The following is a 13841-nucleotide window of genomic DNA, read 5'->3' as shown; positions in this document are numbered from 1 at the left end:
TTAAACAAAATATTCTTTTTAATATTAGAATAATATGCATAACTGACTGGTGGGCTCATATCTAAGAGCTAGGTGGTGGTGTTATTGTTGCAGGATATTGAGGTAGATAGCTTGTTTTGTTAAGTTTCAGAAATAGATGAAATATCTATGAATGAGAATAGCACTTGTAATCATACCCAGTTGGACAAAGTTACAAACAAACTTCATGCTTCCGGGCATAAATAGCTCAGAAAGTGAAATCGACTGGGGTGAGCAAGATATTTAACATCTGCTCCCCATGTTAGATGTACTACAGAGGTGTTTATACCTTCATTTGAAGTATTCAATATTAGCCACCAGCCCTGGACTAAAGGGACTGTTAGTCATGTCAGTTTCCATGTTCCAAGAACACCTGCAGTAAGGACTGCCCAACTTCCTGAGATTATAACACACCAGTACAAGAATGGTATATTATGAAAAATAAAGATTTCCACCCCCCAGGCTTCTGTTTATAGACATAAAAGACAATACACATTCAGGACATTTCCAATGGTCATGAAGGTACCATACCTGTGATGGTGGTAGGGGTGGTGGTGGTGGTGGTTGTTGTGGGAGGAGGGATAGTTGTGGGGGGATCTGGATAAAAAATAAAAAGGAAAATAAAAAGGCAAATTAAGAAAAACAAGCAGAACACAACAATGATCAACAATGATAAGAGAGAAACGAGGACACTGAAAAGCAGCATGGCTGTTTGATGTCATTATTCCCCTAAAAACAGGGGGCAAATTTCCCAACTGGCTTTAAAGACAGAGAGCCAGAACCCATCTGGTATAGCTGCACTGACTGCAATGGAGCTACACACAGACTTATGCCAGCAGAAGGGATCTGGCCTGAAATTTCTCTCTTGTTCTGTCATTTATAAATGCTAAAAAAAATTAAAAACCTAGCACAAATTAGTCATTGATGGGAGAGAGAGATGGAATGGGAGAGCTATAAGAAAAACAAACCACAAAAACTTCCTGTGACAAGGAGGACAATTTGCTATGTACAAAGAAAGACAATGGTGCTTTGTCATTTTTCTACGTTTACATTTGAAAATTCTGGTGGGGAAGGGGGGAGTTCCTGCTGCGCTTAACAGACTAAATATCCACAGCAGATTGAGTCTCTCTCATTCGCTTTTTCCAGAACTGTTAACTTCATTATTCTTCCTCCATCAATACATCTCCACAGGATGTAAAACTACTTCTAAGCTAGTAATAAATACAAAGAAATGAGAATGTCACTATTAAATATCAAGTTTGAGGCATACAAGATTTTATTGAGACTTTATTTTTTAAATAAAGTCAATATCTTTGTGACTGATAAATATCAATATTTTAATGCTGCCCTGCCTTTTGTTAATATCACATCCTGGATGGGAAAAAAAAACAACAACAAAAAAAACAGAAAACTGAAGAGTTTTTTTTTTCTTTACAAAGAATTTATAAAAGACACTTGACCCGGTAAAGCCACCAAACAGTGCTAGGCTATACAGTATAAAATATTTATACCATATAGAGTGTCATATCTTCACAAAAGTTACTTGGGGAAGGAGGAAAGATGAGAAAAGATGTAAAAGAAAAAAAATTATATGTATATCAATGCCTCAAAATGATCAAACTGAATGTGTTAAGTAGTCAGCAAGACTTTGAACTAAGGAATCATTCTGCAATAATAGAGCATGAAACGGTTCATAGGCTTTTGATTTTAAATTTTATCTAAAGCATGTCAACTTTTCATCACTGACACATCTGCTACTCTTTTATCTCCAAGTGAGCTCTCAAATTCTCTAATTAATACATCCAAACTTTAATTATATGCTGCACCTTTATTGTGTTCAGTACAACTTCCTGAAAGTTAAGAAACATTACCTTGGTGTTCGCTTCATTGTGAAGTCAGCTAAAGGAAAATGATCATTCATGAAGAATGCCTTTAAATATTCTGTCCTCCTGGAGCTGCAATACCTGGGTCCATTTCTTTGTTAGATAACTTCTTCATCATCCGCCTAACTTGGGGTAGGCTGACAAGGTACTACACTGATGTTTCTTTATTATCAGTGGAGACAGAGCAAAGCATGAGAAGAAAATCACCAACCTTTGTCACTGAGGATGAAAAACTGAATTTTCTGTTTCACTGTCTCGACCAGGGGAAACTGCTACTGACAGTTTCGTCCCTACTGATTGGGGAGATGACTGTCTAGCCTCATGTGCTAATCACACTAGAGATTTCTAGGAAATGTCTTTGGTCACTCCCAATGTGAAATTAATTCTTAGGCAACAACATTTTCAGTTTGTATTATTTTGTATGTGATTAGACATCCTTATAACACATCAGCAGGATATGAGAGAGAGAGAGAGAGCGCGAGTGTGTGTGTGTGTGCGGGGGGGAAACGGGGGGGACGACACAGTTCCGCAGCAATCACTTTGCAGGTTCTTGCTGCCGGAAGACACTTTAGACTTAATTATATTTAAACGTATGTGTATTTTAATTTTATAAGGAGATTAATCTTAATGAGGTGGAGTAGGGCTGACATGTCAGATAGTCACAACTCTTCTGCAGTCATTACACTCTATTGCATCAGATAACTATTAAGGGACTTGTTAAGACATGGAGTGATTTGACAGACTAATCACCCTATTTTCTTATTCTCTCTCTTAAGGTCAATTTGGTGCTGATACCAAGTCCTGTATTGACAGCCCCGGAGAATAAGTCCTACTTATCCATGGAACAGGTAGAGAGGCAAGCAATAGGGAAACCTTTTAATGCATTTTGCACTAGGTTTGTAGATGCTACTTCCACGGGTCAGTTTCCATGCTGAGTAAAAGATGCCCAACGTGGTGATGGCTTATGAGATATGCATGCTTTATTAAGAGGTGGACTCAGACTGCCGACGCATTTCCACGCAGGACACAGCATAGTATTTGTATTCCTTAATACACAGTTGGGCTAGATTTGAACCAGCGCACTAGACAAGGAAGCCATGAGCAATCCACTCTCATAAGACCAACAGCTCTGAATTCCTGGGCTGAACATGCATAGCATCAAGGGACTTCTTTATACAATCTAGAGTACTGAGCCATATTGGGACACTTCTCATTTTACACAATCTTGATACGATGGGCTGTAGAAAAGTTACTTGACCATGGACCCCCGACAGACCATAAAAGCGGCTAATCATGCTTATATGGCTGTCAAATGTATGCACTATGGGCACAGGCTAAAAATCTTTTGTAATTTTTATTTCTTTTAAAATAATTTAATTGCAGTCTTTCCCTGTGAATTCGATGTGCCAATGAGAGGTACAGCACTGACAGACCTAAACTTCTTGTTCACACAACAGATACAGCAAAATCAGCAATAGTGTGTGCTAACATGAGCTCTGAAAATTTCACTCTTAGATCATGTCTAACATTCAGAAGGGAGTTCAGTTTCCAGAGCACATTGAATCCTTGGCCTGAAATGGCCAGAGATTCCAACTAGAGCCATTCCCACTAGAGCTGTTTCTAAGAGAAGCCCACTAGGAACTGGAACAAGACCAGTTCATTTAATGGCTGCTAAATTTTGTTTAAAATCCACATTTATGGGGAAATTAAGTATATGGAGCCATCCAAGGAATGGAAAATCATTTCACTGTTGTTTTATTATACTGCACAATTCTAGTTTCATATGAACTCCTTAGTTATGATGTTTAGGACATTATACAGAAAGTGTGATTGCACTGATGCAATAAGCATGAGCCTCGTTTCACAGGTTCTCATGCTGTCATTTAGTATGGAGAGTTTATTCCTTCTGGGACTGCAAAGTCAGTCAGGTGTTGATCTAAGGAAAAACCATCAGTGTGAGTGCACCCCCACCCCACCAGACCGAGAGAAGAGAAACGACTCTGAAATATGGATGTGTCTTACGAAATAAACTTTCACTTTAAAAGCAGAAGCCCTTTTTTGGGGCACTTTGGGGGAAAAGATTGGACATGTTCACCATTTGTTTAATTCAGCCATTTTCAAATTGTGGGTCGGGACCGCAAGTGGGTTGCGACCCCATTTTAATGGGGTTGCCAGGGCTGGCATTAGACTTGCCGGGGCTGAAGCCTGAGCCCCACCGCCCAGGGCCAAAGCCGAAGCCCGAGGGATGCAACCCGGAGTGGTGGGACTCAGATTCCAGGCCCCCAAGTCTGAGACTGAACCCTTGGGCTTCTGCTTTGGCCCCAACGCCCTGGGTGGGGCTCGGGCAGGCTCCAGCTTCAGTCCCCCTTCCTGGGGCCGTGTAATAATTTTTCTTGTCAGAAGGGAGTTGCAAAGCAATGAATTTTGAAAACCCCTGGTTTAATTAAAATCCATAGACATACATTTCTACAGGGGCCTCCCTTTATAAATGCCTAAAATATTGTACATGTACAGCAATGCTTGAGTACGGAAGTCAGAAGTTGGGCACTCAAGCTGCCTGATCTGTGTCAGCACAAGGGATTTTGAGCTGTACTGTTCCAAGCGGAGGTAATATGGAGTAAGTTTTAAACCAGAGAAACACAATACCAGCACCATCTTAATTGTAATAATTCAAAAGACATCAATTGTCAATACTTGCGAGAAGTCAAGGGGGCTTTAGAAGCAGTCAGGCTTGATGACCACTGGGGCTCTCAGGCTGATCTGTCCTTAGAGCCTGTCTACGCCACTAGGGGTGGCAGCATTTATAAAATGCAGAGGTGGGGAAGCCCATGCATCTTAAGTCTTCCTAAAGAACTAGCCATACGCATGTAGCACAAGGGAATTGTTCATAATTAGACTGGGGACCATTCTTCAAGTGTCTACTGAATCTTCATTATATGCCCGACCTCCATGACAAGAGCACAACAAGGTTAAAAGTGATGGTGAAATAATGCAGAGGAACTGAAGAATTAAAGTAGGTACTTAATAGCACTTTAAAAAGATGCTGAGGCATGTTTTAGCGTCTGTTTGGCAGCCACAGATCTGTTTAAGACATCTCATTCCTCCAGCTTATTTACTGGTTTGTAATTAGCTGGATATGCTTGCTGATTCTTCTGTAATTTAACTTGCTAAAAACAGAGTGGAGAGAAAATCCTGTACCATTGCTGCAGATATAGCACAACAGATTAGATAAGACACCATAGGGAGCAGTCCTACAATATTCAGGACTGTCAGAGGATAACTTAAGCCCCCCTCCCCCCAGCTCCCATGAGCCCCTCCCCAAAACCCCTCCAGCTTCTGCTCTGGCTTTTTCCTGTACTGCATCTTACAATACATCCCACCTTCACGGCAAGCTCACAATGACAGCTCCGAGAAGTCATCACTTACTGGACTTTGAACATCAGAGGCTCTGCATCTGAGGCTAGCATCAGGGGAAAAGAGTGAAGGAAATGGTTTCCCAGAACCCCCCAATATAATGAGAGGATGCGTTGGATGCTATCAGAAATTCCAGCATTAAGCAAAATGTTTACTTTTTCAAAAGCTTTTAGAGAGTGGTATGTAGCCATTATGTGTAAATGAGTCTAGTAGAATGGCATTTTTTCCTCACGTACCGTATACAAACAGCATGTAATCCGCAGATGATTTCCCCACCGCATTTGAAGCCTCACAGCGGTATGTACCATTATCTGTTTTGTTTAGGTTATTAATGAGAAGGTTTGAACCCGACACTACAACGTGTTGAGGCATCTCATCATCTACTCTTAACCACTTCACTTCCGTAGGCCTAGGCAGGAGGGGGAGAAAGAAACAATTGCATTACTAATTCCGACAATCAAGTCGGTATTTTCAATATTTCATCCACATCCACATGAGATCACATGACAGACAAAAAGACACTAAGGAAATGACGTGAAATTCTTGATCTTCCTGAGTAAGATGCACTGATTAGTGAATACTCTTCATTTGCTTTTGAATCACTCACGTCTCACATGCTGAAGCACTTACATTACTTACAATTTATCCTATATCAATTGGAAACGATTCCCTGAGAGATTAATATTTGCTGCCTTGCTGTGCTGTTTCACAGCAATCCACGGAGAACAGACCTCACCAAAAGATAATTATCTCATTAATTTGGGGGAAAACCCCACAAACTCAAAGGCTTAAGGCCTACAATCAATGGGCTATACATGTACGTACAGTAGACCTTTAAGCGTGAATTAAATTTCAACAGAATTTTATTGTAAAACACACGTTAATTTAACAAAATTGATACATTTTAGCAAGTTTGAGCAGCTTTGAAAGGGGATACAGTTGACTCATTTGCAACATTTTTGTCTCCCCTGTTTGTTAGTACCATTTTAGCAGCTGGAAAATAACATTGCCTCTTCTCCCCACCCCTTATTACCCTTTTTCCATTTGGTAGTCTGTTTTCTCATCTGTTCCTAATGAAACAACAATGAATGCAATAGTTACGCAGCTCAGGGAACAGGAACATTTCTATACAGTCAGTGGAGGGAACAACTGGTTTTGTGGGTCTCACAATGGCAGTAAAACTATCACTGACTTTCATTAAACGTTCAAAAACATGTCAATACAGTATTTGGAATCAAGGATAAATTCCTCACCACTCTAAGTGAGAGAAAAAAAATATTGTACGTCTTAGACAACTGAAGAATACTGCTCTGCTGAAGAGTAAAGGGGAAAAAAACCCGAGCAAACTCCAGAACATTATCTAAACAGAAGTGGGACAACCCATATTTCTGATGCAAAGTAAACAATTGAAAAGCCCTGGCCTAAACTTTCCATCAATTCAAACAGTCTCAATGGGCAATGACATATCTGTGAATCAGGCATTATGGCTGACTAATAAATATTCAAATCATAGTAAGGTACATTAAAAGCTTTAAACGGCATCTAAAAACAATAGTAATTGAGTGTGTCACCATGACCCAGTAAAGTAACTTAAAAATTAGTATCGCATGCGTCAGCCTTGCAGGCTGTGGCGAATGGGCTGCTTGGCAATCAGAACTCCTGCTTGACAGGTGAAACACTTGGGCTCTGTCTACACTACACATGGCTGTGTTGCTATAGCCGTGCCACTAAAAGTGGCGCAGTGTAGCCGGTGTTTGTTGGCTCTCCTGCCGACAAAAAACTTCCACCCTCAACAAGGGGCGTTGTTCACACAGGCACCTGTTGCGGCAAAACCTTTGTCTTTCAGAGGTCGTCTTTTTAGACAAATGTTTTGTCATTAAATTGACAGTATAGATGTAGCCAGAGTGTGATAGGTGGGACAATATTTAACAGCAAATTAACATTACCTTTTTGATTATACACAACATCTTGGCAAAACACACAAGTAACCTACCAACGTGCTTATGCATATAATCATATTCACATGACTAGAGAGAAAGAATTAGTGTAGAGAGCACTATTAATGAAACGGAGAATAAATGCAATCATTATTTCTCTGCTATGGCATTGGGTTCCACAGTATTTCCCTCCTGTCCCCAAGTAAGGAATTTGGGATGTGTTTAATTTACTCCATTTTAGGTTTTCAATGTAGGTGATGAAGCATTTGAGATCCTTCTCAAAGTTGGCTTTGCCTTTTGGAGTAAAAGATGAGCTCCTAATCAGCCTATGATGTAATTTTAAAAAAAACCTTTTACTCCTGCAGAGACAAAAGCAAAGTTGGGATTTTTTTGCCAAGAGCAAAAGCTAACATCTTGGCAAGGAGGAGGTCATGAAGGAAATTCTGCTAGAATACACGGCCTCCACACTGCCACATACTTACAAAGGGGGAAAATATGGGCTAGTGCTTAGAATAAAAGGACTAATGTGGTAGCTGACTTCCGAATAGAATTCTCAGTCACTGGGGGACCCTGAGCTGTGCTTGGTTTGGCTGTGCTTTAGGATCCCAGCTGTAAAATGGGTATATCACTATCTACCTCCCTCACACAGCTTCTGGAGGACTTAAGAGTTTGGAAAGTACTTCAAGATCATTGGATGAAAGATTATGTAGGAGAGTCAAGTAGTCTTAAGGCATCCGGACTCGGGGGATAAGATTTGTTGGTTGTCTCCTGTTCGAGAGCTAAAAGACGGAGCTCATGCCATTTTTGAGGGTCCCACAAAAGTTTGGGCTTTTCGGGGTGACCAAGTGATGGACTTTGGTAAAGAAAATAGATACTGAGAATCTTGAGATTGCCCACCAGGCCATACGAATGGATGTGACAGAGGGGATCTTGGGGCTGGGAAGCAGGAACTCCTGCATTCTGATCTGTCTGTGTGGATCTGGGCAAGTGCTAACCATTGTGTGCCTCAGCTTCCTGCTCTGTAAAATGGAGGTAATTACTTAGCTAGTCCACAGGCATCTGTGGAACTTAGTTAAAGCATGTAAACCTCTATATACAGACTAGGTGTTATTCAAATTGAAACTCTAAATTTGACCTGCTATTTGACTGTGCGGATAAGTTTAATCTTAGCGTTGCCAAGCCAGGTTTTATTACTATTGGCCTTGCTTTTTTAAACTGACTAGTGATTTTGGGAGTCTCAATTTTGGGTGCTTCCCTTGAAGAGATACAATTTTAATGGAGTTGCTGCTCGCCGCTGACTGAAAATCAGGCACCTTATAAAGTGCCCCAAGTGGGACAACGAAAAAATGAGACACCCAACATCTTATCCTTTTGCCATAGGCTTTTACATTTAAAGGTTGCAGAGGTGATCAGAAGATTCTGAGAGACAGCAAACTTTAATATTGGGCAAGAGGGGACAGATAAATGACTTTTACTGTTAAAGGGGCATAGTTAGAGTCATTAAATGTTATACAAAATATATGCAGAGTGTAAACTAGTGGGACAGCAGCCACATCTCCTATGAAGTTATGTACAGAGGTGGCAATTTGCACATTCAGAAATGACTTCATTTCCTTACGTGTAACACCTTAGACCATTAAAACTGAAAGAATTTTGCAGCTCTTGTTTACTTGTCACCATTTACATTTGTTTAGTTTTTGGTTTAGTCTAAATTTAGACAATGAAAATGGACTACTGCGTAACTAGGCACAAAAAGATCATGTCTCGCCTTATTTTTCAAGTTCTAATGCAACTCTACAAAGTCACGTTTAGGTTGCAAATATCGCAGGGGAACAGTTCTTTTTTTTAAAAATTCCACTGGAATTAAAATATCAAGGAAACTTTCCACTTAATATTAATTTTTTGAAAAACAAGCTTTTATGACAACTATATTTCTAGAACATTTGACCTGGCAGTTGCCCTTAAAGGCTATATTTTTGATGTAAATGCTTTCAGATGCCCTAATGAAACCCACTATATAAAAACTGTGTTACCATCACCGTATAGGCACCAACATGAAGTTAAATAACAGACAGATTGGGGCAAGTGTCTAATGGGGAACTGCAAGGGTCAGGGTTACTTTCAGTCCTACTGAACATTAGTCATATGGAAAAGGGAGTCAACCATATGTTCATTAAATTCACAGATGATACTAAATTAGGAAGAGCCGCAGTTACCAAGGACAGAAAAAATACAAAGGGGCCTAGGGAGATTAGAAACGTGGGAACAGAAATCATAAAAAGGAGATTCAACTTGGAATATGCAGGTTAATATCTGGGGGAAGAACTCAAACACAAACGCTGAATGGGGGAGAAGAAGCTGGGAAACAGTACTACTGAGACAGACTGAGGCGGGAGAAAAGGTTAGACATGAATTTAGAAAGCAAGGTGTAAGTAGGAAGCCACTGCATTTCTGAGGTTTATACACCTCACATCACTGCCCATGGAGATAGAACGCCCAATCTAGATTGCTCTATACCCAGAATAACCTCTTCAGTTCTGGACAAGTTACCAAAAAACGGCAGGGAGATCAGAGAAACATAATGAAGATGATGAGAATAACCCTACATCTACACTATGAGCCAAAGGTGTGATTTCCCAACTTGCATGCCCATACTTATGGTAGTTCCATTTGATCTAGAGTGAATATAAGTAATAGTGGTACCATGGTACCCACCTGTGGTACCCATCAGTTTCAGGAGTGTTTCACAGCCACTGCCCATGCTACACTACTATTTGTACTCGCATTAGCTCTCATCAAGATATTGGGAGAACATGTACACAAGTGGAGGAATCACACCCCTAGCCTGTAGTTTAGATGTAGCCTAAGAAAGGGAGGGTCTGGGCACATAAGGAAGAGAAAAGGCTAGGTTACGTGATTAATAAGAGTGAGTCAACATATTAACCTACAAAAGCATGTAAACCCAAAATGGAAGAGGAATTGTTTAAGGAGGCTACAAGGGTTAAATTAGAACTAATGGCACAAAAATAAAGGGGAAAATTTACACTTTGCAATCAGATTTGTCCTGGGGTACAATCTATTAAACTGTATAATAGCATCACTGCACAAAACACTGAAAACTGTTCTGGGTGGTGGTGGTGGTTGTTTTCAATAACATACAGACAGGGAGAGACTATCTAACCTTACAGTTCCACTCCAACTCTAATGTGCCATAATCTCCCCCCCTCGTGACATAATTACCCAGCCATACTTGCACCTTTGTAGGATTCAGTACATAGTCAATGGCCTGGATTTTGCAGATTCATTACAAACCAATTGCCATCTAAGCCATTCCCTGAAGGAAGGGATGTCCTGTCATGTGGCATCCATAACAAAATTAACTTTGTTTCCCTTTGTGCGAGAGAGACCTTACTGCCAGTATCAGAGAGGGACCTGTGTTAGTCTGGATCTGTAAAAAGCGACAGAGAGTCCTGTGGTACCTTATAGACTAACTGAAGTATTGGAGCATAAGCTTTCATGGGTGAATAGCTTGCATCTGACGAACTGGGTATTCACCCACGAAAGCTTATTCTCCAATACTTCAGTTAGTCTATAAGGTGCCACAGGACTCTTTGTTGCTTCTTACTGCCAGTGATGGCACAAAGTACAGAGTTGCTTCCTATGTGCCCATTTGTGAAAAAGCTCTATTTAGAGCTTTGAAAGGAGACATTTTCCACCTATCACATATCAAAATGGATATGGGTTAAAATCAAGGTCTTAATGTTTTAGTTGAGGTACAGATTCAGAGAACATTCCCCTTCAGCACTCATTGTTTTCATGGCTAAACTATTTTCTCTGCAGAGTATCTCATATTAACTTCCTACGGTAAAAACGTGCAAATCACTTTTCTATAGCATGACATAATTGGCAGTGGGTGATCTGTTCAAGCCTTTGAAGTCCCAAACTTACTGTGGCTTTCCAAAAGCTGTGCATGTCAGCTCAAGTGGCTCCCCTTCTCTCGTTAGACCTTGCAGTGGGTAATTCTGTAAAACCCGCACTTGAGGCTTATCTGCATGACAAAAAAACAAAACCAAACTGTTTGACAAATTATCTCATTGAGCAGAATCAGATTTGTATGCACCCATAAAGGAAAGCCTGGCATCAGTACTCCTACCCTTGCCACCTTCATACCATTCATCTAATCAGTAAATAGATTCAGTATTTTCTCAAATTAAATTGACTAATAACTCCAAAACGTGAATCATAGATAAGAGCATTTCACACTAAGTGCAGCACCACCGTTTCCTGGAAAATGCATTTTGTTACATTGAAGTTTATCTCTGAACTCACTCAAGCTAAAGGGAACTCATTTGCCTTCATGCGGAGGTGAAACCAGAGATATTTGTGGTGCTCAGAATTGATACTTTTTATCATGTGTCATATTACTGTATGACAATACTTTGTGCCGCTGCATATTAATATTTTCGGCTCTACTGGAGGCACTTGTGCAAAAGACAAAAATCATATCTGCTGCTGCCTTTGTTTGAGCAATGCCAGGTTCTTGCTAGTCCAAATGAAATTTGTGTAAGTCTCAAAATAAACATAGGGGATTAAAACGTTTACGCCAAAGGACACAGCTCAGAAATCCTTCAGAAAGGCCCTGTAGGAAAAAGGCCACAGTCCGCAATTAATAAGAAATTCATTGCCTTCAACAGCTGAAACAGATTAAAAATGCAATCTCAACTGTAGCTAAAATGTTATGAACGCAAAAATCAATTCAATACCACAAATGCCATTAAGCCACATATATTTTTTAGAAAGTTACTCAGCTGTAAGAAACAGGGGAGGGCAGCAACTCAGTATGCATAAAGGTCGAAACAATACAAATGTTTTTATTTTGTTTGAGAATCTCTACTGCCGATACTATTGGCTTGTTGCCTTTTATTAACAGCGTTTAACTCATTAACATGCTTCATATGGAATAGTGGAAATAAAAAAAAAATCCATGGCTGAGTTTAACAATTTAAACCCTCATAATTTTCAGTAATGGAATAAAGTACACTAGTAAATCCTCTCCTGAGATAGCTACACAATAAATGCTTTTTTAATAAATGAATCCCCATCTCATAGATCTTTCTTGCAACTATGAAGCCATAAGACTGTATAAAAAAATATCATTGTGCTGGTTTACCAGGTCACAGTAAGTGTTTGCAACATTTTAGAGACGCAAAATGATCATATACTGGCTAGTATAAAATATTTACACACTTGAAAACACCAGCTGACCTTCTAGTTACATGGTTTAATTTGTGGTAGCTGCAAAGTAAATCTTTAAAAGTAATTGGTACATATATTCTAGATAGTCTTATCAATCATTCATTATTGTTATCATAACAAATCTTTAGACTGAAATTTTTATGATGAATTTATGGTCTCCAATAACTGTGTATCAGCTATTAAACATCATATTTAAACATGCCAAGTAGAGTCCTGCGTGGATGCAAAATTTGTATCCGTATCCAATCTGCAAAAATGGTCCGCGAATCTAACTCAGATATCGACAGATTGCAGGACTCTAATGCCAAGTTCCTAGAATTCTGTAATTAATGAGACCTGCAGTAGTACATTCTGGGGCAGTTACTGCATGCCTCAGATAGCAATAGACGGCATAAGGCCAACAACAGATGGACATTTACTACCTACGTACAACAAAACTGCCCTGAAATGCGAATCTTGGCGCTTCTTTATATCATTATACAGTGGGATTTCTACATAAAAACAAAGACGAGTCGTTAGAGCCACACCTACACCACAGTAGTACAGTACTGGTAGTCGATTAGTTCTAATAATCTAAAGCTGTTTCCTAATACACTTACAACTTTTCCAGTGGCTTTAAAAAAAACAACCCACCCAAGTAATTTTATAAGGAATCTTTATTAAGCTGAATTCATTCAAAAGCTTAAACACCAGCCATCTAAAGGACCCACTGCAACAGCAACCAATTTGAAAACCAATCAACCAACCTTACTGCAAGCCATTCTGGATTTGACGAGATTTCTTTAAAAGCACTCATGTAGTGTGCCTATAAAATACATGAAAAGTAGCCTTTAAAGAGGCCAGGATGACTTGCTCTTACTCTCTTGTTGGTAGATTAGTTTATGCCAGCCTGACAAAGCACAATATTCTGTGGTCTTTAAGTCAACCGATGAAATGAAAAGTGCTGTACATAGAGGTCACTTGTCAATAACTCTTTGTGTCCGGGCCAGCAATAGTGTTCTCTGAATAGGGTACCTATCTGCCCAAGTGCCAAAGTCTATAACGCCTGTGATGCTGACAATCCTGACACGCAAGTCCTAAAGCTGTCTCTACTTCTCATCTCGTTGCATAGAGCCACACTGCTTCCTGCCTCCAGGTGGGCTGGAACAATTTGTATAGTGGGGGTGGGTGTTGAAAGCCACTGAACCGAATTGTAAACCCTGTATTTGATGGAAACCACTTCAAGCCAGGGGGTGCAGCAGCACCCCTAGTTCCAGCATCTATGCCTGCCTAGCTCTAATACTAAGTATTGCAAAAATGGACTCGGTATTTCCTCTTTCCAAAGAGCATACAC

At 39.9% G+C, this 13841-nt stretch overlaps 1 protein-coding gene across 6 annotated transcripts in view; it reads right to left on the bottom strand.

Annotated features, from left to right (window-relative positions):
• The window catches only part of CADM1 (cell adhesion molecule 1), a 287524-nt gene that overhangs the window by 41038 nt on the left and 232645 nt on the right, over positions 1 to 13841 (bottom strand). For 3 of the 6 annotated variants that reach the window (XM_039496484.1, XM_039496486.1, XM_039496485.1), the window contains exons 6-8: positions 11201 to 11300; positions 5552 to 5724; positions 550 to 615 (exon numbers count right to left, since the gene is read on the bottom strand). In XM_039496484.1, the coding sequence (XP_039352418.1) occupies positions 550 to 615; positions 5552 to 5724; positions 11201 to 11300 (339 nt within the window). The remainder of the gene's footprint in view (positions 1 to 549; positions 616 to 5551; positions 5725 to 11200; positions 11301 to 13841) is intronic. The other 3 variants (XM_039496487.1, XM_039496488.1, XM_039496489.1) reach the window with 1 other exon arrangement.

This window comes from Mauremys reevesii, linkage group 12 (assembly GCF_016161935.1).
Source record: "Mauremys reevesii isolate NIE-2019 linkage group 12, ASM1616193v1, whole genome shotgun sequence".
Lineage (NCBI taxonomy): Eukaryota > Metazoa > Chordata > Testudines > Geoemydidae > Mauremys > Mauremys reevesii.
The sequence above is the reverse complement of the archived record's forward strand: the minus strand, read 5'-3'. Positions and strand labels throughout refer to the sequence as shown.